We start from the raw sequence: 25,679 nt of genomic DNA, 5'->3' as shown, positions 1-25,679 counted from the left end.
TTTACGACAATGTAAGGAACAGATATATAAGCATTTCCTCACAGTCCTCGATTTTATTGTTAATCGTTAATAATAAAATGATGGCTACTTTTAAAAGTCAAATAAAACCAATATAAAAACATGGTCACTAGAGTATTATATACACACATAACAAAACAGCTTAATACAATTATATCACAGTTTTCTATTGTATCAAAGAGAGCATACTTTAGTACATGGCAAATAGAGATTTTTATTTCAAATAGTCACTTTATGTTTACTATAAAAAATTAAAAAATTAAAAATTTTTAAAAAGCAATCCTCAAGTCCAGATGTAATCCCTGATATGCTAACTGCACAGAAAACACAACTTTTGGGAGCAACTATAAACCACAGAAGGAAAAAATTATTTCTGATGCAAAGTCTTATCGAGCAGGAATAGACTGGCTTCTTAATCTCCTGGTTGCTTTTGAACATAGGTACATTCCCTCATCTCAGTTTTTCTTGGATTTTTTCATTCCCATATCTTGTGCAAATACATACTCCAGAAAGTTTGACATGCATTTTCTAAAACCTCCTGTCTTCACCATATCTAACACAGATATCAGATGCTCATTTGTATTGCTACAGCAACCTCAGTTACAATCTTGTAAAATATTTGTTCAATTAAATGGGGTGATGTCACAGCAGCATGTCCAGTTCAGAGACTTCCTATAGTGCTCTGTATGGCACAAATACAATAAGCATATGGACCTTTTTATACTAATGGCACTGACATGAAAGCACTTCAGGGTTAAACTGTACATCTGGAGAGGAGGACTATTGTGATCTAATTGTGGTTCATAAAAAAAAAAAAAGTAAAAAATATAGGACTTGAGTGCAGCTTCCTTTACATAATGTGCATTGACAATGCAAACCAGCCTTCTTCTTTTGGCTTTTCCACCTGCAAAAGAAGAAACCAGTTGAAATTCATACATCATAAATTTCCCACAGACTTGCTACTTAATGCTGGCTTGTGTAGGATTGCTACGTATCATTTCACTGATATGTAGCAATTGTCTCCCATAGGCACCACGGAGGTAGTAACACCACCTACTTTAGACACCTAGTTTAAGCCACATCTACCTTACGTACTCTGAATTTCCCCTCTGGGGATGTATACGTTGCTGTCAGGATAGGGAGTCTTGGATCCTAACTTTGTTTCTCTTTATCACTCCTAATTTAGGTTATTTTGGACATCAGGAAAGACAGTATTAATATATCCTCATAGTTGCTTTCAAGCATACAAATAGATCTATGACTGGTTTACCAGACTGTACTACTGCCTGGAGTTCCCCATGAAAGCATCCCGCTGTAGTCTAGTCTTCTCTTTGCACATCAGGAATCAGAAATCCAGATTGGTGATCTTTCTTTGCATTTGGATTTATTTATCCTTCAGCAACTGACTTGTGCAACAGCTAGGTAAGAGCTTGCTTGCCTTTCATAGGTGGCTCTACCAGTACATCATAATGATTACCTGAAATTCTCTGCAGTCACCAGTGAAAGACTGCCAGAGGTTCACAGTTCTAACACATAAAGATGCCACAGCAGAAAATGTAGTTACAGGATTATTCACTTGTAAATAACAGCTCTGTGGCAGCAAACAACTAATGTCACTAGCACTCAGGTCTCCCCTTACCAATTGTCCAGAATGCAGACTGCCATGAATCGATTACTATTGGCCCCGGTAGATTTAAGGTATGACTAAGCTCCCTCCCTTTATCTGTCTTGCGTTTTCCTTATATGACACCGCACTCAAACTTTCTGGCTGAAGATTTTTCAGTCTTACCTTTGGTCTTTGGCTGACAGGAGTTAATTTCGTGCTTTCTGACATGGCACTTAGGGGTGAACGAGGTTTGCTAGAATCTCCTACAGACCTGCAGACATTCAAAATGAGATTGAAAAAGTGAAAAATGGAAGTGACTACTAGAATCATGTCTCAGATCCTGAATTAGGACTCCTCATCAATAGTCTTCAACAATCCATGTCATCTGCCTCATGTCACACTGCAGGTATTTTAAATACAAACAATGGAAGTTGTGGAAAAGCTATTGGACCTTTGTCCCATTTCCAGAGAGCTGAGTGTGATGGAAAGTCTGTGAAGCCAAATAAAAACATGGCAATTTTTCCACTGTGTTCAAGTTCTGCTGCATGGATAATCAAGATACTATAAAAATGAAATAGTAAAGGGTTAATTTTTACCTTCTTATACTGGTCATACTGGCAGGGGAAACACTATCTTCTTTGGAGCTGTCCATAGCAACTGCCATGGGAATAGACACTTCAATTGTCCTCCTTGCATTTTCTAGGCAAATAAATAATAGCTTGATTCTGATGAGAACACACAGCAACATTGCACAACATTAATTTCATTTTCCCATTTTTTGAGAGGCATCATGTAACTCTTCACAATTGCATAGAATATACAGAGCAGACATAAAACATCAGGCTGAAAGTCTTTTCAACACCATACCCACTCTCCGAAAATGATAGATATTGAAAGCAGATACTCAGAGCAACTATGGACAATGTGCATAGATATAGAATGATTTTCCATGGATAAACCCTCTGGCTTTTGGCAATCAGAGGCTTAGAGACTTCCAGTTTCCCTACTTTGTTCCTTTAAGATTTTACTTTTCATGCTGAAAAGTGTTATGAACCCACTGCATGAGTCATTGCATATGTACCTGCATGCATATGCACATGCATGTGGTCTCTCGTCCCCCTCCTTCCTCTCCCTCTGAAGTCCTTCCCTTTATACATCCTCTGTGGTTTAGGAAGGGGGAAAGGGCAGGTGTCCTAGTCAGAGCATATATATGTGCTCATGCACAGTTCTGCCTGTAACTGCAATAACTCCATAAAAAGATAAAGCAGCCCTCGCCTGCTGGAGAGTACTTTTGTTTATAGCTACATATGGCAGCTAATCTATGACTCTTGAATCAGCAAGAATATTCCCTTCACTAATTTATCTCTTCAGATGACTGGAAGCTTCAGTTATTTCCTTCTATTAGCACTGGCAGTAACTCAGCAAGGTAGTCTGATGAAAAGAGCACAAAAAAGACTAAATACTAAAATGTGGTTGAGAATTGGATAACCACTCTGCCATGATTTTTAGAAGCCCAGTGTAAATAGTTAGTCTTTTTATAAAAGATTCTCAGCAGAGAGGACTGATGAAAAAGCCTAGTTCAGCCCATCAGTGAGTACATAGCAGAACTGTTCTGCGGACAAGGACATAGCAAAGAACAGATTTACCATGAAGCATGATATTTGCAGCAGACTAATGACTAAGAAACTAACTTTAGGAGACATTTAGCTGATATATTTTTCTCTCTCTGAAGTAAGGAGTGTTTGTACCACACAGTCACTAACAGCAAGTGTACTGCTGACCACAACCACAGATCCAATCAGATAAGGACAGAGAACTCCCAAAAGGGGAAAAACATTGTCTTACTAGTTTTTGTTTCTCCTGAAGCTGGGTACTTACCAGTATAATTTAGGGATGGGGGCAGAACAGGAGATATCATGGGAGGGGCCATATCAGCAACAGCTAATTTCTGCTGGTCTATTAGCTGCAACAGTTTATCACGTGCTTCTGTACTCTGACGATTCAGCTCTGCTATTCTCTCCTCCAAGCTCTTCGATACCATGAGATGAGTCTACTTGGATAATAACTTCCAATTAAAAACTTAAAATTTGGACGTTCAGGGAGAGCATGCAATATATTTCAAGTACTTCTATGCATTTAATTTTCAAACTGAAAGTAAACATAATTATATAGCACCTCCTGTGGAAAATCTGATTTTGTCCCTTTCACTGCCCTGTATCTAGGTCCTTAATTGACTAAACACAACAATATTTTAAATTGGTCTTCCTACAAATAGGAAATACCAGCTATTGTCTGCATCATTAAAGAAAAGAAAAAAAGAAAACCCCTAACCATCCAGCAATTAACCATAATTAAGAAAATATTTAATCAGAGACACACATACTCAGGATGGTATGGGGAAGCAAAAGCAGATTTCTAGCAGAAGTATCCTGGAACTCATCTTTAAACAAGTTTTTCATCCACTTTGACCCCTCCTCCCCCAGTAATAGCTTCCCCAAAAACAACACTTAAAAAAGTTTGCATCATCTTGTACAACTAAATGACTAAACATTACACAACATAATACAATGTGGAAAGTGACAACACTCTCAGCCTACATTTACATGAGGAAATTTAAAATCGTTAGGATCCTTAATTGAACAGTAATTCAGCCACTGTGATGGAACAAAAATAGACAGTAGCAAGGGCAGGGATGAGGCATTTCTGTGACGTTAACTCCACTCACTGGGGTGCCACTGAATAGCTGCTTAGTTGCAGATTAAAGGTTTTCTATGTGAACCAAAGCATTCAAGTTCTCTCTTTCCCAAAGATTTTGAGATTTTCACTACACAGCAGGACAGACAAGCCAGATCCAACTAGTACATACACTATAATTAAGTTTTTGCAAGAGATGTACTTGCACGAACTTTAATCTCATGGCTTTTGGGTCACAGTAGCAGAAGAGATGTATAGCATGGATTTAAATATGTATTTTACAAGCTTGACAAGAACCTGTGGGTTGGTGCAGTGCTTTCACTGTTAATATTATCCAAGCTACAAGAGCTTTACCTGATCATGTTGCAATCACACCTCTTTTCACAGCGTAACCTTATCCTAAACTTATAAGTGTGCTGCACGCTTTTCAGTGCTCATATACAACATAGGCCCAATATGAGACACTACTGTTGAGCTCCTTAGGGAATTATAACAATCACAAGTCTCCAAGCAAATGAATGAAAAGAGTATTTGTTTTGCTATTCTTTTCCTTAAAACAACTGACAACAGGAAGGAAACAGTCTTAAAGCATCAGTAAGCTATGGGAAAGCAGATGAGCAGAAAGGGGAATCCAGCTTTCCTTTTCTGTAAAATTCTCACCTGTCCTTGTGAAGAGTCTGGACTAGAATTTGCATTTCGTATTGGGTCTGGCTGATGTAGGCAGTCACTTGTGTCTTCAGAGAAGTCTCTGAATTTGCTCAGCTGAGCTTTAATTAGAGAGTTCTGCCGTGTGAGCTCAGCTATCTGTCCCAGCAGATCACCGTTTTGAAATAACTCTTCAGCTGTGCTTTTTTTTCTAGCATCACCTGGGCAGGACAGACTGATTTTCTCACAGGAACTCCCCAAGTCTTTCTCTGAAGGAGGAATTGGTTGCCTTTGAGAGATGAGACAGTTTTCCTCAGTTGTGCTCTGTGTTCTCAGGGAGGAAGGTGAGCTCCTTTCCTTGCATGGTTCTCTTTCGGTGTTTTCAGGAGACTGAGAAGTGGCTGTAAGCACTACAAACAAGAAATAAAAGAACAGTAGGGAAAGAGACATGTGATCCTCATCAAGGAAACTAACAGTGACTTTATTGCATCAGGCTAGTAATAATCAAGCAGGAACTTGAATTGTAACATCTAGCCTGAATGGTGTTATGTTACTGATCAAAATCACTCTATGCAAGATCTGCTGCAAGAACTCACCAGGTTTAATATTTCCTACTGCAAATAGTCCTATATTTACATGATTTAATTAGAGATTGAGAGAGAAGTCAGAGGGAAGATAAGTCATCTTGAATTTCTTAGCTGATAGATCAAATACTACTTCTTAGTTAGTCCTCGATTTTCCAATATCCAGTTACCTTACCTAATAAACTGTAAGTTTGTGTTTAAGTTCTGATATTTATACTGGGTTGGTAACAAAAATTTTAGAACAATAAAACAAAATAATACAAAACTTTTGGCGTAATAATAAACTAGCTATTTACTCAGCCCCTAAGAAAGGAGAAGCACTCTAGCCAACAAAAGTAGTTAGGTATTTTTTGTGGTCATCATTAGCAAACCAGTAACACACCACATACATGACTAAATATGTTACAGCACTGTCAGCTGCTACATGTTAAGTCCGAGTTGGATTTTGTGATCAAAACCAGATTTTCCATGCTTTATACACCAAACAGCCCATTCCTTCCCAAGCTTTAGCTTTTGCCTCTTGAGCAGAGCATGACATTTAAAAATTTACACATAAATCTGTTTTATTAATATTTTTTCATAAAGAAATGTTCAAGAAGTTTAACGTGTTGAGCCATTTAGCACCCTTAACAGTCTTAAGAGAGTAACAATACATTTCTCACACAGCTAAACTATAGTGAAGTCTAGGAATATAGTTTTATATTCTTGTTTCAAATGATAGACAACATCTGACAGTTCTCAATGGGACTGAAGCCAGATGTTGTTCTTTGCAGAAAGCTACCTTTAGTTCACTTTCTCCTGATTTATTATGCACCTCCTTGCAGCATAGGTGACCACCAAAAGCTTGAACTAGATATAAACTTTCAATTGTCCTGCCAACTCCTTAAATCAAAAGGACTTTTGGGTTAATTTTCTGACTTGGAAAAGACTTACAAAGCAACACAGCTGAAAGGGGGGGGGGGAAAGGAGGAGGGAAGGCACAACCCCCCCCTACTTCCTGTCAGCAACCATCAAGCTAACCATAGACATAATTACCTGCCTCTCAACAACAGAGGGTTACAGGGCCCTAGCACATTCAGTAAGATGCACATGGTTACAATGACAGTTGCAGGAGGAAACAGCTAATTTTGAGAGTCACAAAGGGTCCTCCCTTCTGCTCACTTCATGAAGTTTAAATGAGAAATACCTCCCCTAATCACCCCTGATGAACTTTCCTCCTCCCAACAACCAGAATTGAGCTACCAACCTATAAAACTCCTGAAGCCTATGGGTACTGACACAAGACCGAATTAATCTGGTTATCTGGCACCACATAATTTCACCCATAACTTCTTCAGCCACTTCCTGTGTATTAAATGAAACCCAATGGAAACCTGCTCCCAAAGCTTTTAGAAAAACCTCTGCTGGGAAGATTGGCTCAAAGCAAGCGTACGCAGCCTACAGACATCCTGGTTTGTCTGCAGCATGGGCTGCAGAGGTATTGAATTTTCAGCCTTCAGCAGTCCCACCATTAAAGGTGATGGAGGCTGGATTACACCATCAGCAGATGGAAATCTAAGATCATGTGCTGGACGTCATAGACAAAGAGCTACAGCAAATCATACAGAAGTGACAATCAAAACCAGTACAAAATAAAAATGCCAGTCTGGATTGCCACTGACAGGACTCCAGATAGTAGATGGAGAACTGCAGGTGACAGAAAGTCTAAAGGAAATCTAGCAACAGGCATAGGAAGAAAAGAAATGCGTATCTGGGTGCAGAAGTAGGATATTCCAGCTAAAGGGCCAATGTGTCTAAGCATACAGATTAAAAATTTTCCATAGAAAATACACCTCTAGTGCAAGGTAGTGCAAGATTGAAACAGTAACACACTACACAGACTCCCAAGTCTACTACAGCCAGAGACATCTCACCATTCTGGAGGGGAGACAATTCCTGACTGCTCGTCTGTCGAGGCGGTGACAACAGCACAGCTGGCTGGAAGATGTGAGCTGGCAAGCTTCTACCAGATCCCGCACCACCTGAGGCACCTGGCCTTGGGGGAAACTTGAAAGGAAGTTCTTCCTGTGGGAATTTCAGCATATTTTCCCTGTTGCCTGCATCAGTCTTGGGCTCAGAATAGCTCAAATCAGGTTTTTCTAAAGAAAAAGACAAAGCAGGGATAAAAGTTAAAAGGAAAAAATAGTTTTAGTGCAATAGCAATGTAGGGGAAAACCTCAATAACAACTCTTACATTCAGGTATCTGAAAAGACAGACTGGAGTTCCCACACACTCCTAACTTCCTTCTGATACCCAGGTATAGAACTCTTTCACTTGAGCATAATACAAATCTTTACTGGCCTTAAGAGCAAGAAGAGCTCTTACACGTAGCCTCACAATTTCAGGATACTAGTAAGAGATCTGTTTGTAGCCCATGCATAAGACTTAAAGACATGTGACTTGTGAGGAATAGGTATTTAAGTGAGCTACATTTGGTAATATCTCTTGAGAAAAGCAGACCTATGCACTTGTCCTAATGCCCCTATATTATAAATTTGATGGCAACAATGGTGGAGTACAAAACGATTCAAAGCTTTTTTTGAGTTCTCTGATGATCTTTTTATGATTTAATTCAAACCAGACATCTCTTCAGTAAAAAAAGAAGTTATTCTTCTGTATTTAACGACAACTAGTCTGTGTCTAAGTTGACATCTATTTTGAACACACCAGGGAGGCACAAAATGAAAAGCATGAAATCAAAGTTGTAGCTAGCTGTGAGACCACAGTAATTTTAATATGCTTATATCCACTACTCCATCAGTGCTATCTTTGAATTCTCCCTTCACAATCTTGTTCAGGACATTTGTTCCCAAAAGAGAAGTTAGTGGAAAATTAAGTAGAACATATCTGATCCCAAAATGCAAGAGACAAAAAGCACCCTTCAAAGGCAAAGAGGCTGTTCACATAAAATACTGCTAGTGGTTCACATCACTGAGGTTCTAAGATTGAATTTAAAACCTGCCACCCACTATTCAATGACCCTGGCAAGAAATGAGAAGGATCTTCCTGCTCTGCTTCACTGTACAGAACTGCATTTCCAAAGCATCCTCCTCACACACTATTTGTCACTATGATATCCTCCCCGCTCCTTTCTCAGCCATTCTTCCTCTCTCCAGAGAAGTCCTATATTAACTTAGCTAGTTTCAGCACAGAAACCACGCCTATCTCAAATGTCTCACATCCAGTCACACGCCTTAAGGGTACAAGAGATCTCCTTCTGAAGGAGGAAAAGGAATAAATATTTTTGTAACTTTAGGAAGCTTTCCTCTCAGGAAGATGCCTTTTCCTGAGAAGAGAGACCAATAAGGAAAGAAGATTTGGAAATTCTAGCCCTGCAGAATGGTTAAATAGGAAGGTTTGGGGTTTAGTTTTTTGGGGGGGTTTTTTTGAGGGGCATTTTTTTTATGGTTTGGGTTTAATGTTTTGGGGTGCATTTTTTTGTTTGCTTTTACAAAACCTGGGGAAATCACAAAAAAAGGGACCTGGTACATGGCTTCTTCCTGAGAATCCCACAGAAACAGTCAGGAAGAAAGTTTCTGGCCACAAAAATGTCCACAAAAACAACATTTAACTAAGGAACACAAATAGCTCCAAGGAATCTTGGGATTCACAAGGAGTTACTGACCTTGAGAGCAAAACTAATGCATTTAAACAACCGATCGGGAAAGACAGTTGGGAGAAAACTCCATGGTGAAAGAACATTAAAAGTACAAGGTGAATCATGTTTGGTTAGTTTGGCCATCAATGCTACTGGCTTAACTTAGCCTGCGTCTATGTTATATATCACTCAACTGGTCGCTCACCTCTGCTATAAAGTCACAAATACCAAGAAACAGACTTCTGCCTGGTTAGTTAACAGGCCTCAGCAGCTGCTGTTTATGGTCAGCAGCGACCTCTGCTGTCTTATGGAAGAACCAATCTCATACTGTCAGGCTGCCTCAGCAACAGAAAGGTGAGATCCTGATTCAGCTGGCATTTGGCTTTTGTTTTGTTTTGTTTTTTTTCCAGGACCTTCAGAATAAACCTGACTTCGTAAGCCTTTGTAATGGGGGGAGGCTACTTCCCTCCTTTTTTTTTTTTTTAATAATATATTATGTATCACTTAAAGCTCAAGCCCAGGACTTGGCTAAAAGGTTAATCTTGAAGTCCTGATCCAGCCAGAAGGATGCCAGTGGGGATGGCATACAACCTATAACATTGTTAAAAAAAAATCTGTAGCAAAACACGTGTTCTCACAGCAGAACCCATGGCATATCAATTTCCAGAAGTGAGATTCACACTCACGCAAGAGGTATTTATTCAAGCAGACATCTATTAAATACCAGATTTTCCACTACAGGGATAAACTAACCCCAACTCCTGTTTCATCCTTCACACATGCATACACACACCTTGGCTGTTCACTGCACCTTTGCTTGCAGTGCCAAAATGGTTTGGACTTTGTTCTCTTCTAGGTTCTACCAAAGGGAGGCCTTTAAATGCTTGTGTAAGAGAGATCAGCTGTTCATCTGTTACCATCATGTATTGCTGAAGCTTCTTCTAAAGGAGGAAGGAAAAAAAAAAAAAAGAGAGATACAGAAATTTGTATTATAGCAACATGAATTAGAAAATTATATACCACAAACAGCCCTGAGAAGAAATTTGGCCTCTTAGTACCACTGCATGAATCTATAGGATTACAGTGAGGTATTAAATATTAGTGTCTCCATGTTTCTCATTTTTTTTCTCTCCTGACAAATAAATTGTTTGGTTTTCCTTTTCCTAACTCATGACCCCACTTCCTCTCCAAGGTTGCTTTATTGCTTCATTCCCAAATGTAATCATGAACAAATCTACCTCCGCTGCAAACTGAAAAAAAGAAAATGTAGTCTTACATCTAATCTACTCTGTTGCTGCAGTAGTGTTAACAGTATAGAACTGTGGAATCTGAACTTTTAGACTGATAAAGTAAAGCTCAGTTTCATGGAACTAGCATTTTCTCAGGCTTTAAAGTTAAACATCATAAGTGAAGACAAAATAATGACTTTCCAAACATTCCTTCCCCCCACCTCATACCTGCTATTATAATTCTCAGGCTCCTCATTCAATTTTATCATTTTCTTTCTGTTTATTGTTAAAATCTCTTGAACATGAGACAATGTATCTCAGCCCATATTTGCAACACAAATCAATATTCTAACAAGTCATCCTGATGGGTAAGGAGCAAGGGAGGCTCAGTACCTGCATAGTAATGTTTTCTTCCCTCACTAGAAGTATTTCTGCAGTCAGAGCATCAATCAGTTCTCTGTGTTCATTCAACATCTCCTCATGCTGCTGCCTCATCGCCTCTTTCTCACGCAGCTGCATTTCACTCTAAAGAGAGAGAAAAAGTTTAAAACCTACTATAAACCAATACAGATTAATATCTGGAAACATGAACGGGTCCACATGACATCATACTGTAACAGCTCTTCCCACTATTAGCCCTTCCCACTAAATTGACTTCATTACTTTCACGACAAAATCCAATTTTCAGTGCTTGAGAACTGTCAGCAAGCTCACTGTTCCTTCTTTGTTACTCCAGAACACTGTAGGGAGTCCTATACATCCTTGTTCTTCTGCCTTTACAACTTTTACAGGCTGTAACTACAAGCATTTTCTCTCTGCACAGATACCATTTTTTAAGTCACTGAATCTTCATGCAGTAACCAAATAACTCCAGGTGTGCTGATGTTGTCAGTGTTCTGTGCTACTTGTGCCTATTCTTTAGTTTCCTTGATTCATTAATGAAGACAAATTTGACTAGATAAAGGAGAAAATACTTGCTTTCTAATGTTTTCCTTCAGAGAGAGAAAAAGTTCTTGAGGGTTTCATTTCTTTTTTTTAAAGAAGACAGAAAGGTTTATTTGTTAAGTAATCTACTTGAGCATGAGGCAGACCTTACTGTAAAGAACCTCTTGCCCTCAAAAGATACTATCAATCTATTATTTTAAAATAGACCACTGCAGTAGCCAGGCTTCCTGGCTGACATAAAAGAGTCCCTTCCACTTCTAATACGTAAATGGAATACACAACTGCCACTTTTTGGACCATTGTAGCTAAAAGTGGAAGCTACGAAGTCACATAAACACATCAGAATTAGCAGATGGAGCCCTCCCCCAGATGATTGCCTGCATTTACTCAAAGGAATCCCTGAATAAGAGAAATACACCCTGTCTCCAAAACACAAGAGATCCTGAAAAGCAGTTGGGGTACTCTTTTCTGCTGCACAGACGAAATTAGAGCATGAGCTGCCCATAACATACCATAGATTATTTTCTGGTGGCATTGGGACCAGAAGTGAAAAACCACCAAGGAAGAAGTATTAAGACAAAACAGCTCTGCTGCCACACAAAGTGAATGAATAAGTAAATATTTTTGAGAATAAATCACAGATACTGTCACTAGACACAAAGACAGGCAGATATTCCTCCTTTAAGCGTATCAGAGACAAGCCATCCATTTTCTGGTTCTCTTCCAGCTAGAGAGAACAGCTTTTCTGTATTGATCCAAGTGAAGCAGGCTGACACAGAAAATGGAAAAAAGGTAGACAGTCCTATCTTTTTAGAAACTAAAGACAGCACAAAATAAAAACTTTAACCCTCGTAGCAGTGATGAAGCCTATTGATGCCTTAGAGCATCTGGATGAGCTATTGTATCTACTTATCCTGCATTGTGGTAACCTTGTTTTGGAGGAAAAGCTTCCAAGCAGCTAAGTGTCGTACATTTACGCATGGGGAGAGCATCCATCAGGGTTAACAGCTGTATACATCCATTCCTGCCATCAGGTAGGATTTGGGTCTGGTATACCCTGAAAGAAGTATCTTCATTCCAATCCATTAACAGGTGGAATAGCTAATCACATAAGCTTTAACACTGCATCAGAATATGCAGAAGCAGAGATAGAGAACATAGCAACACAGATTAATGTAGCATGCGTACACTCTAACTTTTTGCCCTGTGAGTCTGGCAAAGAAATAGCATTTTTTTAGCAGAATGGTGGGAAAAAAAAAAAGTTAATTCTAACATTTGGCAGATGACATTGAAATTCACTTAGGAACCAAATCAGGTTTATCCACTTCCCTTTAAGAAGTTTGTATAGCTTGGCAAACATTTCAGAAGTTTCTTCTTCCCCTTTTCTCTAGCCTCTTCTATATTCACTACCTTCTTCTTCTTGAAGAAGTTGAATTTTTAATCACTTAATAATACAACTTTTATGAAAGATTCAGTAATTCAAGTTTCTCTTCCTACTTTTTATACATAATTTTGAGAAGAAATTAAGCAACATCCTTTATCATAATTTTTCTGCATTCAGCTTTTCTGCAGCAAAGCAGTAAAATATTTTTTTCTCCCCAGAAGAGGAAGGAAATCTTTCTAGAAGCTTCAAAACTTCCTGAAGACTGTTTACCTGAAATCAGAGGCTTTTTAAATAACTGCTGCAAAGTCATTTTCTTGAAACGCATTGCCAGCTGTAATTGAGGCATTGGAACTTTGCTGACTCTCCTGGCTAGGCAAGACAGATGGTGCACACAAGCACTTGATTTATTCCTAGCATCACAAGGACCAGGTTTTAGGAAACTCTCAGACAAGCTGTGCTTCTTCCCAGTGAATTCTCAAATTCTAATTGTAATTAAAGCTCCATGAAAAGGGGAAAAGTCAGTGAAGACTATGGATGCACACTGTCTATCTCGAGCAACTCTGAATATGATTAGGCACACTTCGTAGCTTGAGCAACTTCTGCATATTTCTACTCATGAATTTAGGTAGTAAATCTAAAAAAGTTGCAGACAATTCTGCAAGCAACAATCAACTCCTGGAAGGAAGGAATGGTAACACATCTATTAAAGTAGAAACAACATCATAGAGGTGCTCAGTAAAAATTGGGAATACAAGTAAGCGTCAGTATACACCTTTCAAAATACATAGTCTCCTTAAACACTCGGAATTCTTGGCGTTCTGCTGAATAGGATAAAAGCTCTTAAGATACATTGAATGTTACATTCATAAAGAGAAAGCAGCAACTAAGAAAGAAAAAAAAGATGAAGAGAATCTGGAGTAGTTTTGGAGGAAGCCTAAGGGCCAGGAATAACTCATTTCTGTGGAACACAAATTAAAGATAATCTAAATAGGGTTATAACTGCAATTATATTTATTATATGAATTTGATGCCATTACATTTATGTTTTCCTAATAAATGGAAAAAATTCTATTGGAAGACCAGAAGATCCTTCCCTGTAACTGCAAAAGAACCAAATTTAATACCCCACTTTGGTATTACAACTTTAACAGAGAACAAGCATTAACTTCTTTTAAAACATAAGACCTCCTCAGCCAAAGTCCATCTTCTGATGGCAGTGGCTTTTCACTCTTGAACTGATAAATTACTGTTTGCTTCCGAGACAGGTCTTAAAGTAAATTCTTCCATATAGATTAAATACAGGGTAATACAAGGAATACGTTGTTATACATCCAGACAAAAAAAAAAATCAGATTTTAAAATAAGGTGGGTTTTTTTCCCCAATTATTATACACTCTGAAAAGGAACCAAAATAGGACAGTTCCACATTCATTAGGAATCTATTGCCTTTGCTATAAAGAAATGGAGAAATGGAGCACTGGGATATAGATAATATTCTGCTGCATCTATTAAGAGTACAGGAACTGCCATAACCTGGTTCAAAATTTCACATAGGCCCAATGAATCTGTGAGCCACTGCTGCATCTTGAGTAGCTCTGGGTTAGAAATGAAATAAAAAACACTCTTTTTCTTTTTTAAAAAGGAGTTCTGCGTGGCTTACAGGTAGTTGTCTTTATGGAATTCCATTGATCCCCAGCTGTGCATGGCTATAGTGAGCACTTCAGGTCATTCTTGCTTAAGGTGAAGCTGTTGCTATGGATAGAAAAAGAGAGCTAAGGCATCCCTCAAAGAAAATTGGGGATTTGGGTCCACTGCTCTAGTGACAATAGCATCGCCTTTGGGAGGCAAAGGAAGAAAATGAATTTGTAAACAAGGCTGTAGTTAATACCCTGCTACAACTCTGAATATATTTAAATATCAAATCAAATGATTTGATATTTATGATTTCAATTGGTATTTTCTGCTAATAGTCACTGAGAGACTTTCATTGCAGTCAACTCCTCCCTTTTCATTAGGGATACCTGTTTCTAGCAAGCTAAAAGTTTTAATTCCTAATTGCATGCAATCCAAATAATAAGCAATGATAATCAGACTTCAAAGTAAACTGATTGGGAGCCAGGAAAGACCAAAGTTCACATCTGTAAAGTAACTTTATACCCTCTTTCATTCACTCTACAGAAGCAATTCAAAGTCTTCTCACCTCTTTGAGGTAGCGCATCAAACGACAGAGAGCGTTCACCAGTGATAAGGTAAAGCCAGTGAGGCCTTCACTTCTCTCAGTTTTTTGAGCCTCACGACCTGTACATCGCTCATATTCCTCCAATTCATGCTCCACTTCACGTATCATGCGGTTGAGAACATCTAGGCTGGATTTGTTGTCCCTCTGAAGGTCAATGGGGATTGAACTAGCTGGAGAATCATCTCTCCTCTGTCTTGCAGAGTTCTGTGCAGTTTGTTTTCTTTTCACTGAGGGGGAAAAAAAAAGTGCCATTGGAATTTCAACTCATATAGAAAGCTTTGCAATACCAACGAAATTACATTGTTTATTGAAGTAAATCAAAAGAGAGGCTCTCTCTTGCCCTGAGCTGAAATGGACCATCAAAGAACGTCCCCAGTCATTTCAGTTATTTTCAGATCATCAAACCCCACATTTTCTGCCACCATGTTAGTGCCTCTCAGGTATGACTGTTTGTGGTGCTTTTATCTTACATACTTGTGTATACTTTCCTCCTTCTCAGTTAAAAGCATGGAAACAGTTTGCCAGTGAACAGCCAGTGAAAATATCAGCTGCTTTCAGGTCTCATATTTAATGACCAACTCTTTTACAACAATCCTTTCGTGCTACAGTTTGTATCTGATGTCAGTCCCCACATACAAATGTGTGTAGAATATGGGGACTGAAACGTATCAGAAGTCTGTGCAGTATAGAATAGAAAGCTGTATCAGAAATAGAAGAGCCCTGCACAGGAGAGAACTCCATGGCTAGCAAGGTAACAGGTAGCATCAAAGGGCCATATTTATGGTTCCCAGATTCCTATGGACTTTGCTTTGCCAATGAACGTGCAGAATACAGGAGAATACACTTCACAAGGGGCTGTGGAATGTTCATCCTTAGAGATGCTCAAGACTTGGCTGGACAAGGCCCCCGCCAATCAAACTTTGGAGTTAGCCCTGCAACGACTTCCAAAGATCCCTTTCAACCTACATTTTCTTATGATATTAAGGACCTTGGTCAAAGGGAGGTATGCTATTTTTAAAAATACTAAACTTTTTGCTGCAATTTGCTTTTGTTTCCTTGAGTTCGGGTTCAGCACTTGTCTCACAATGTAAGTAGAGTCTACAGTTTCTTCTTCGTCTTCATTCTGAAGTCTTGAATGGATTCTCTTGATTACACTGGTAGCATTGAGGGCTGATTTAAATACAAAACAACAAAAAAATACACACATTAAATCTTTTGGGTATGTTCTTAATAGTAATACGTTATAAAGTAGTTTTATTAGAAGAGCTGGCTTTTTGGTCTGGAAATTCTTCTGAGCCAAATTAGTACATGTCGCTGTCTCTCACCCCCACCCAGAAAAGGAATTCCAGACAGGATCCTGTGAACAGCCTAACAACCCTTGAGAGGCTGTGATTTGGCAAATCCAACCTGACCGATCCAATGATGGAGAAACAGTTGCTGGAGTCAAAGGCACATTTGGTTCCTGTGATAAGGTAGTTTTTCTCATATCCTTTTCAGCCCACAACTGAGAATTCACCAAGGAATTTTCTTCTCTCAATAACCGAAGTAGCCTACATTCAAAACAAGCATAACAGTGAATTGTACTAGGATAATAGCATGATACTAGATTATCTCTACAGTCTAGAAAGAGCTTTTTAAAATATCTATAACTGCTCAGGTGAGTTTCCTGCTCACATTCATTCCCAGTCTGAATGTTATAACAAAGGTTTTCTCTAGAATTCTGAGGTCAGGGAAGGGGGCGGGGGGGGGGACACGACAACACAGAAAAAGTAACTTAACTATACCCATGCAACACCCTTTTAACTCCATCTATTTTCCATGTTAAGAAGATGGAAACCTGAACGGACATATTTGTACTGACCTGTCAGAATTGATGCTGGATTTGAAATTCGGAGAGTCATGGTGTCCATCTTCTGATTGACAGATTGACAATGCTTCCTCTTCTACTTCATTAACAACCTTTTTAGGAGAAAACAAAGAAAACAAAAGGGACTTCAGAGCAATTTCAATTTGTCTTTAGGAAGAAGTTAGAGATCAATTTTCTGAAATTGTTTCAAGAAAAAAACCAAAAACATTTGTTTCAGTCTCTACCTCCAAAACAAAATTTAAAAAAAAAGAAAGAAAGAATAACACACCCCCTCTGTGGGAAGAGTTTTGGGGGGCTTCAGTACCTAAGAAATACTAATACTGACAATTGTCTCTGAAAATAACACAGCAAGTGATTAATTCAATATCCAATATTCTATTTGGATGATTTATATTAAATAAGAAAGACCACACACACTGTAGGATAAAAAAGATTTAAAGACTGTACCAAAACAAATACAGAGATATAGCAGGCAGAAAATGGAAAAGGCCACATAATTATACCATTTCTAAAATTTCAGCCATTTGACATGACAAGCTAAACAACCTTGTAATAAGATCTGCAAAATTACATTTATATCCTATGTGCAAAATGCAAGCAGAACAAAATACAATCCTAATACCACATTCATAGCAAAACTTAAGCAATCAAATTTGGAATTAGGGTTCCTCAAACTACCAGGTCTCTGCACTTCTGGGTAGGCTTCACCACGTAGCCTTTAACTATGACTTTCGTAGGCACATAAGGAAAAGAAAATCTCACAGCAGCTCAGCAGACTACTATCAGTACACGTGTCTTTTAAAAATTTAAGCCTATCCTGCAGCATGCATCCAGTGAAACAGCTTATAAAGACGCTACAGTTAACTCTTCATATTAAAAAAAACCCAAAAAACAAATAGCACATCGAAATACATGACAGAGCAGTACTGCAACTCAAATTGCAGATACTTGTGCAAGACAGTAGGAAACAGGATTAGAGAACCATGAGAATATGAAGCCATCACTTTCACTCCCACAGCCCTTTTGGTCTTCATCAGTGAGCTGCTTTCCAAGAGTGTCATATGCCTGTTCTCAAACCACAGTGAGCATTCCTGGTACAGCTCATGTTATGAAAAGAGCACAGAACACAAAGGAAATCTAAATGAAATTTTAAACAATTTTAAACAATTTTTAAACAAACCTAAATAATTGTAAAAGAATGTGAAGTATTAAAAGTTAAACTGTAGGACTAATCAAGGCTGTGGAGTTAACTGGGGTACATTTACATGTGTGTTATCAGAAATAAATTGGAGCTCAACTGCCTATGTCCCTATATATGCAGACATAATTAGAAAATCAGAGGCATATTTCAATATGTAGCAATTAATTGACACAAGAGTTGTTTTCTTAGTCTGTAATTACTTTGTTCTCTTGCTGATAATTCCAGAATTTAAAAGGGAGAGCATGCTAATATGAGCACGCTTCTATGAGACATAAGAAGTTGATGTCTCTCATATTCAAAGGTTAAGAAATAATAAAAAAAAATCATGATTCCCAGAGTCTCACAAAACAACCTCACCTCCATTTAACACCATTTTCTATGTATGTTTATCAAGGTGTTATCAATACACAGAAGAAAGGTTTAGGTCTGCTTGGAAACTCTACTTTTGAATATTCTTATTTTGTGTAAACAAAAAAGCTACAGGGCATGCATGGAACTGAATATACATTACCTGGGAATCCACGACAGATTCACTAAGGATGGAAAGCTGAGTGGGAGGATCACATTTTTGTACAATGGGTCCTTGAGATGATTCTAGGTCACAGTTAGGAGCCATTGTTACATTAGGGAAACCTAGAGGAATCAGACAAAATAGGGAAGAATACAGAGGACTCGGTCTGTAGTATGTTGCAGGACTTTGTACCAAAAAGCAAGCTCCCGTACTTTGCACAAAAAGGGTCACAGGGATGTAGGCCGCTTTAAACAATTGCCAGAGGCCAACCATAGAGTTATCTTAATATGTTCGGCCATGTACCAGGCTTTTGTCCTTCTCACCTGTCTAAATACACTTGTGCAGAAGCAGCATGCAGGATGAAACAGTTATTATAAGCAAAAGAGAATGGCAGCCTACAGAGAAAAGAATCTAAGCTTAAGATTTCACATGCAAACAGCCAATCCTGCCTTTCAGCAGCGTAAGGACCCACAAACCAGGATAAGAAAAGGAAAAGCCTTGTTCACAAATTGATGATAAATCTTCAACAATAACCAAGAGTGAGCAGTCAACCCATGTAGCAATGCGAACCAGAACTACTACAGTGGCTCAAACTGGTGCTCTGTATAGGCTGGTAGCTTGGCTGTGGAAATGGTGAGCATCAGGTGTTTCACAGTAAGTGATCCAAAATTCCACGATGGACTGATACAGTAGAATAACTGGCCACAGCTCGCTCTCCCCTACCATGGGAGGTGTTATCCTCATCTGTGTTTCATCCAACATGAACAGGATCAATCATACTATGTTATGTGATGAGATGACAACAGTTAAAAAGAATACTTTGCAAAGCGAGGCTATTTACGAAAAGCAAGGAGATAATCTTAAATGTACTACCACATGTAAATGAGATGGTCTACCTGTTCGCGTGCGAGGAGCATCCCCAAACAAGTCTTTTGCCACAGCCAAAACCTCATCAGATCGTTCCAATACATCTTGCAAATGGTATTGATCAGACAGAATCTGAAAGTATAGCGTATAAGGCAGTATTTAATACTGAACAGACTGATTTTCCCTTTGGTTTTTTTGGTATTGTCCTTCTAAACAGTTAGCAAGAGAACAGCCAACAAGACAATGTTTGCAAAGTTGGTACTGTGCAATTGGATTCTAATTAAGATAGATCAGAAAACAATACTTCATTCTGAGTCACTAGAATTCACCTTGTTTTTCTGAAAAAATTAAACAATTATTACTTCTACAGCCACCATCAGCACTGACTCTTTCTCATTAGAGAAAATCCTCTCGCTCCCTTCTTCTGCTCCCAGCCTGACACAAAAAAGAAGCTGGGTGTTTATGACACACTCATCAAAATGAAGACATATATCTGGCAATTAAAAAAAAAAAAAAAAATCAGTATGCATCCTCAAATCATTCGATCTCAATGTTGTTGAGTCAAAGAACACTTATCTACATCTGACAGAGACCCAAAAACTGCACTACTTGATTAGATCCAAACCAATTCAGGCGGACTTGTTTCATTCAGCCATGACTATTGAAAATCCTGCCTAAAAATTAAGCCACATACCACCATAAAAGTTTCAACAGACATAAACACAGCTGATTACACCTGGCATCAGAAGATGTTTTGAGAATCTCCACACATTTCTCACAAGGCACAGCTTCTGTATTCAAAGTCTCTCTCCCTCCGTATTTGAAGTCCATCCCTGGCACCATGACAGCTGCCTCCTAAGGAGGGAAATTTTTGAGTGCAAAGCAAGAGGCATTCATCTACTGTGAGCCAAATGGAGCTCACTGTGGACATGGCTTCATGGGCAGAATGCAATTCAAATACTCCTCACTGACTTGTGGTTTCATTCACAAAGGTGGAAATGGCAAACTAGTAAAATTATATCCCACAACCTGGGAAGAAGGTAGTTATTCTTAAACACCTGAGAGGAGACCAGATATGTAAGTGACCTCCACTTCATCGTGGTTAATCAAATTTAGCCAGAGAGACTGCAAGTACTTTAGAAGATCCCACAGAAAAGACAGGCTCACGTATGCCCTCCTACTCAAAATTTGAGAACTGAGTGACAATTTTTGCTCCCCCAAGAATCATGAGAGGGATTGGTTTGCAGCAGTTTCAGAGCACTAGAAGCTGTTATCTCCACAAAGTTTCTTTCAGTGTCCATTGATAAGTTCACTGGTTTATATTCAGCCTTATTAAAAAAATTCTAGGCAGTGGCATTTCACCTGTTTCTCCCCCACTCCCCATTTTACTATGCTTTGTCAAGAAGTTTCCCCATATACCTAGTTTCCATGTCTTTCTAGTCTTTTGAGCCTGAATTACACTACAGTATATTACACTTCTCCTCATAACCAATTTAGCAACTCAGTGAATATTCATCTTCCAATCACCTCACATACCTACTTTTCCAAAGCACTATTCAGTTTCCACACTTGATACTAACTAAATCTAGTCTTTCCATTTAGCCATCTGATGTCAAAACAATGCGGGTTTTTAGACAAAGTCATGCCAGGTCTGCAGAAGGGGCAAAAAAAAAAAAAAGTTTACCTGTCCCAAAACATAATTCAACACAATTAAAACTAAAGTGACATGTTTAATCAGACAAAAATTATTCCAATTAATTTGTTTTCACCCTCTCTACTAGACCTCTTTTAGCATCAGCAGGTTCCTAAGCTTTGCCCTCCTGCTGAACATTTTTAAAGCATTGCTCCCAAGGTAGATTAGCTCACATTTGCTTGTGATCAGCAGAAAGCAAAGTGATATCAGCTTCTAACCCCTCTAGGCCCGCTTACATGCCCCAGCAACAAGTTCACTGAGTGCTGTACCTTGTCCCAGTTTAGTATCACCTATGAATTTCATTAAAATTCATCTTCCCTCCTGTTTCAGATTTTTACTACAGATAATTAAATGGGACAAATCCTAAAACCTCCCCACTATGACAACCCACTCACCACCTACCCTTCAGTGAAATACACTAACGTTATTTTAAAAACAAGTTGTTATAGGACCAATCAGTGTGGTACCTACACATTCACAATCCACAGTTACAGAGACAAATTCTTTTTTTTTTTTAAATTCAGATTTTTAGGCAGAAAAATCCTCAAAAGATTAAAATTTTGCTCATCCATTTTATATATTTTGCTCTCTTTCTCTTCAACCTACAACTACAAGAAAAAACACACTAGTAGCAGCACCTTCCTAGTTTTTGTCTCTGAGCCTTTTGCAGTTGAGTAGGATTCAAGGGGCTTAGGAAGCTACGCTCTCACAGCAGTAAATAAGGAAAAAAGATTACCAAAATAACAGAGACAAGGAGACAATCCACAGTGGTTGTGCTGTACTGGGAGACACAGACTGAAGAGTCTCCCCAGTGACTCTGAACAACAGGACCTAGCAATTAACAAGATTTAAGCTAGGGACAGGGAAAAATGGTGACTTTCCTCCATCTATTTTTTTTTTCCTCTACACACAAGAAGATGCCAGTGTTTCAAACAGCAACAGCCAGATGGGTTTCATCTTGCCTGGCATCATCTCTTTTTGACTTCCTATCTGGAAGCATCTTTTCTCTGATTCAGAAGTAGACACAGAGTATGTTGAATAAAGTAATCTCTTAACTATGAAGGGGAAAGCCACTCAAGAGGAATTGAAATTTGTGCATTATCATTAGAAATGGCAACAAACATGGAAGACTATTTCGTAACCATGAGTTTCACATCTGCAAAATAACAAAGTCACATAATAGGTAGTCCAGCCAAATCTTAGAGCATTAGTCTAATCTACTTTTGTGATACATAATTTATTTCTGCATGGAAGTCTTATTGAAACTAGCCTGCTATTACATTAGGGAAACTTGTATAAAAATCCACAGCTTTTTTGAACACTCCACTAAAATGCACTTGGCAGAAAAGTATGAAAGTAACAAAGGTCAAAACTAAGTTTGAGGCTCGATTAGCACAATATCCTTAACACAAAAATTCTACTGTGATTGCAGAGAAACAGGTGTCAAATAGGAAACCAGAAGGTGATCTTCAATTCTAAGTACTTTCATTTGTTTCTGTCTGTGCTTGAATGTTCTCAGAGATCAGAAAAAGACTTCTGAAAATTTACGAAAGACAAAAGAGAGAACAGGTCCATGATGGTTAATCCACTGCACATTTACAGGACTACTAAATCATGTTTATTTTAACTGCTAGGTGAACATTGTTCATCATCATACTTTACCAACAAGAACAATTCTCAGTTTGTCCAAGTGCTGATGAAGTCTGAAAGCCAATAACTATGTTTTGAGATCAGTTTTCATAACATATGGCAAGGAGTCACCTGCCATGTGGAACAAAAGAATGTCTACCACTGAAATCCCTTTTCAGACAGTGAAAGCTACTGTCTCTGTTAGCTAAGCTTAGGCTTGCTGCTACATTTCAATATTCAAAAGCAAATTAAACAATATATTTTCAGTCAGAGTGCTTCAGAATGCCTAGAGAACAAGCTTTTCGATCCCCAGATGACAAGCTTGTCTGCTAGCAATCATAGCTCCTAAATCTTTGTTGTCAATTTTCTTTCCAGACAAGCTCTTCCTTACCAACTTCTTGCCTCACCCTTTTAGCCCCTATGACTCTGCATTTTCTCTGTTTAAATATGCAATGGCAGATAAGGATGTCCCTCCCAGAAAGAGAAATGTTCATGTTTCCAACAAAGAAAAATACTAGACGGGGGAAGAGAAGGCAAGATAGCAATAAGAATACACAGAACACACATCTTTTTCACAACACACAGTTCAACGCTGCAAAAAGTTCCTGTTCAGATGCGAAGAGGCCTGCAGAATTACTGAAGATACAGCCAGGCAACAAGGATCAAATGCGCAACTGTATATATCAGTTAACATGTTATACAGCCTATTCCAACCATTGCATGCATGCAACACAGAGGAGAAAGAGTGTACGCATATATGAAGTCAAATTGTCCAACAAGAGGAGCAAATGTTGACCTATGTGCAACAGCAGTTTTCTACTACTGCTGCAAATCATCTGCAGCAGGCTGAAAGTGCAAATTTAGCTCTCACCTCACGCATCAGAGTCAATTTCCTTTTCTCCAAGGAATCAGCAGCCAGTTGTTTTGGCTTCTTCCATTTTCTTTTCAGTGCTTTCTCTTGCAGTTCCATATGCGCCAGTGCTTTGTTTTTTGATTTGTGTATTTCATGGCGACGCAGCTACATAAACATGAAAGAAACTATTTCAAAATCAAAGGACAATCTAAAGCAAAATTTGCAGCATAACGCTAACAAGCTCTCCTTGATTTTATAATTCATGCGCTGAATACTATTTATGTTAACTTCATGGTAGTACCAATGACAGCCTTACAAACATCCAGAAGTGTAAAATGCCATCAGTACCAGCCAAATTTAAAGTGGCTCCAAAGGTGAATGGGGAAAGTCTCAGTTTCCATCTGCCCTACACCACTGACTCAGTAAGTTTTCTCTGTTGTAAAGGGAGGAAAAAACCAAACACTATCACCTATAATATGCATAAAAAGACATAATGCATTTTCCTGATTTAACACTGTCAGTCACCAGAGATATTCTCTCTCTTCTTCTAACAATGAGATATATACATTCAGTTTAAATACAAATTAAACAAATTATATGTGTGAGGTGCTTGCTAAAGTGTCTGGAAGCTATCAAGCCAACCATTTATAGAATCAAGTCTCTCCGCTATTGTGTCCATCTGTCCTGACTAACCTGTCAAAATTTATAAGCAACAACAGCTCATACTGTCTATTCCATCCTGGTAATCAGTGCTACCAAGGAAAATGAAATGGAATTCACATATTTTGTAATGAACAGGTTGTTCAGTATAAAGAAATTATGTCAAATTGTTTAAATGAAATTTGAGTATCCTCAGAATTAGAGAGATTCCTAAAATAAAGCATGTTTTTCAGTCCTTCCAGCAGAGATGAGACTTAACTTCAGCCACTCCACTGAGTTTTTATGTATTTATGTTTTTATGCTTTTATGCTGGTATATACTTTGTTGTGGTAAAAACTACAGCTACCGCTTCCCAATGGAAACAGAAAAATGAAAAACACCAACTGCCAGAGCTGGGGATGCATGATATTGTAAACAAAGAACTGAAACTAAAGAGCCAGTATTTCCAGAAGCTTAAAAAGGGAGATTAAACATTGGCAGAAAATATCCCCGTAAGTATGGTAAACACTTATGCTAGACAACCAGCTAAATCTCCTTGCTACAGAGAAGAAGCAATGATTGATGTTAAACTTACAATATCCTCAGGAGTTGCACGGTGGACTGTCAAATCACGGACAGTACTCTGCAAACAGGAACCAGAGAACACATCAAAAGCCAGAACTAAGGACGAACTGTATTTTTTTCAAGTTTCATTTAAAAAAATGTCTAAGTTACAATAGAATTAGCATAAAACTATACAGTGGTGCATTTTTATGGCATTGTAAAGCATTCCACCCTCAGTGAGATAGGCAATCAGCAAAAATGATACCCCTATCAAGGCTGGGTGCGCTCTTCAACCTAAAGAGCGGGCTGCCAGCTGGGAGGCCTAACCGCAAGCAGGACCAAGGAAGCGAGAGGGGTCATGTCCACGCCACGCACACACAACTCCCCGTCACGGCATCCCCTCCCCAGCTAAATCCACACACAAATCGGGTATCTCCAAACGTGAGGTCCCCACGGAGGCCGGTGACGTCTAGAAGCTCCCTCCAGCCGGCACGTCCGTGGGCGCGGAGGCTCCCCGGCCCTTCCCCAGCCGGCAAAAGGCCACGGCGCGATCTGCGTGTCGCCCAGCAGAAGCAGCCCCGCCGCCGGGCCCGCCTTGCTGCCCGCAAGCCGGAGGAGGAGAAGCGGGGAGAGCCGCCGAGGCCGCAGCAGGCCCAGGGCCTGGCTCGGCATCCGGGAGGGGGAAGAACTTACGTCCCAGTCCCGCCTAACCGCCGGCGGCGGCTTCCTGGGGCCCTTCCTGCCAGCGCCGCGGGGCCGCGGCCCGCGCCGCAGCGACATCACCGGCCCCGCCGCGGGAGGGGGCAGAAGCGGCGCCGCGGCGGAAGCTCGAGCGGGCCGCGCGCGCCTCCACCCGCCGTTGCCATGGGGACG

At 39.2% G+C, this 25,679-nt stretch overlaps 1 protein-coding gene across 3 annotated transcripts; it reads right to left on the bottom strand.

Moving 5' to 3' along the window:
- On the bottom strand, positions 1-25,679 carry SPICE1 (spindle and centriole associated protein 1). 3 transcript variants are annotated; one of them, XM_075511875.1, is made up of 17 exons: positions 25,500-25,679; positions 24,838-24,885; positions 23,622-23,768; positions 19,458-19,560; positions 18,562-18,683; positions 16,844-16,941; positions 16,390-16,532; positions 16,012-16,152; positions 14,944-15,209; positions 10,808-10,939; positions 9,979-10,126; positions 7,461-7,685; positions 4,979-5,373; positions 3,503-3,674; positions 2,221-2,323; positions 1,808-1,895; positions 1-922 (listed from the first exon to the last, which is right to left on the bottom strand). In XM_075511875.1, exons 1-17 carry the CDS (start codon positions 25,584-25,586, stop codon positions 869-871), a joined length of 2,472 nt encoding a protein of 823 aa, XP_075367990.1. In that variant the 5' UTR covers positions 25,587-25,679; the 3' UTR covers positions 1-868. The 3 variants fall into 3 exon arrangements, with proteins under 3 accessions (XP_075367990.1, XP_075367998.1, XP_075368006.1); XM_075511883.1 differs by lacking the exon at positions 16,012-16,152; XM_075511891.1 differs by lacking the exons at positions 18,562-18,683; positions 19,458-19,560 and having other exon boundaries at positions 3-922.

This window comes from Mycteria americana, chromosome 1 (genome assembly GCF_035582795.1).
Source record: "Mycteria americana isolate JAX WOST 10 ecotype Jacksonville Zoo and Gardens chromosome 1, USCA_MyAme_1.0, whole genome shotgun sequence".
Lineage (NCBI taxonomy): Eukaryota > Metazoa > Chordata > Aves > Ciconiiformes > Ciconiidae > Mycteria > Mycteria americana.
The sequence above is the reverse complement of the archived record's forward strand: the minus strand, read 5'-3'. Positions and strand labels throughout refer to the sequence as shown.

Excerpts from the sequence above, each read along its gene's own strand:
- SPICE1 (XM_075511875.1), bottom strand. The coding sequence starts at position 25,586 with ATGTCGCTGCGGCGCGGGCCGCGGCCCCGCGGCGCTGGCAGGAAGGGC. Across the intron at positions 19,561-23,621 it reads AATTGACTCTGATGCGTGAG|ATTCTGTCTGATCAATACCA; the intron begins GTGAGAGCTAAA and ends CTATACTTTCAG. Across the intron at positions 923-1,807 it reads CTGTCAGCCAAAGACCAAAG|GTGGAAAAGCCAAAAGAAGA; the intron begins GTAAGACTGAAA and ends CTTCTTTTGCAG.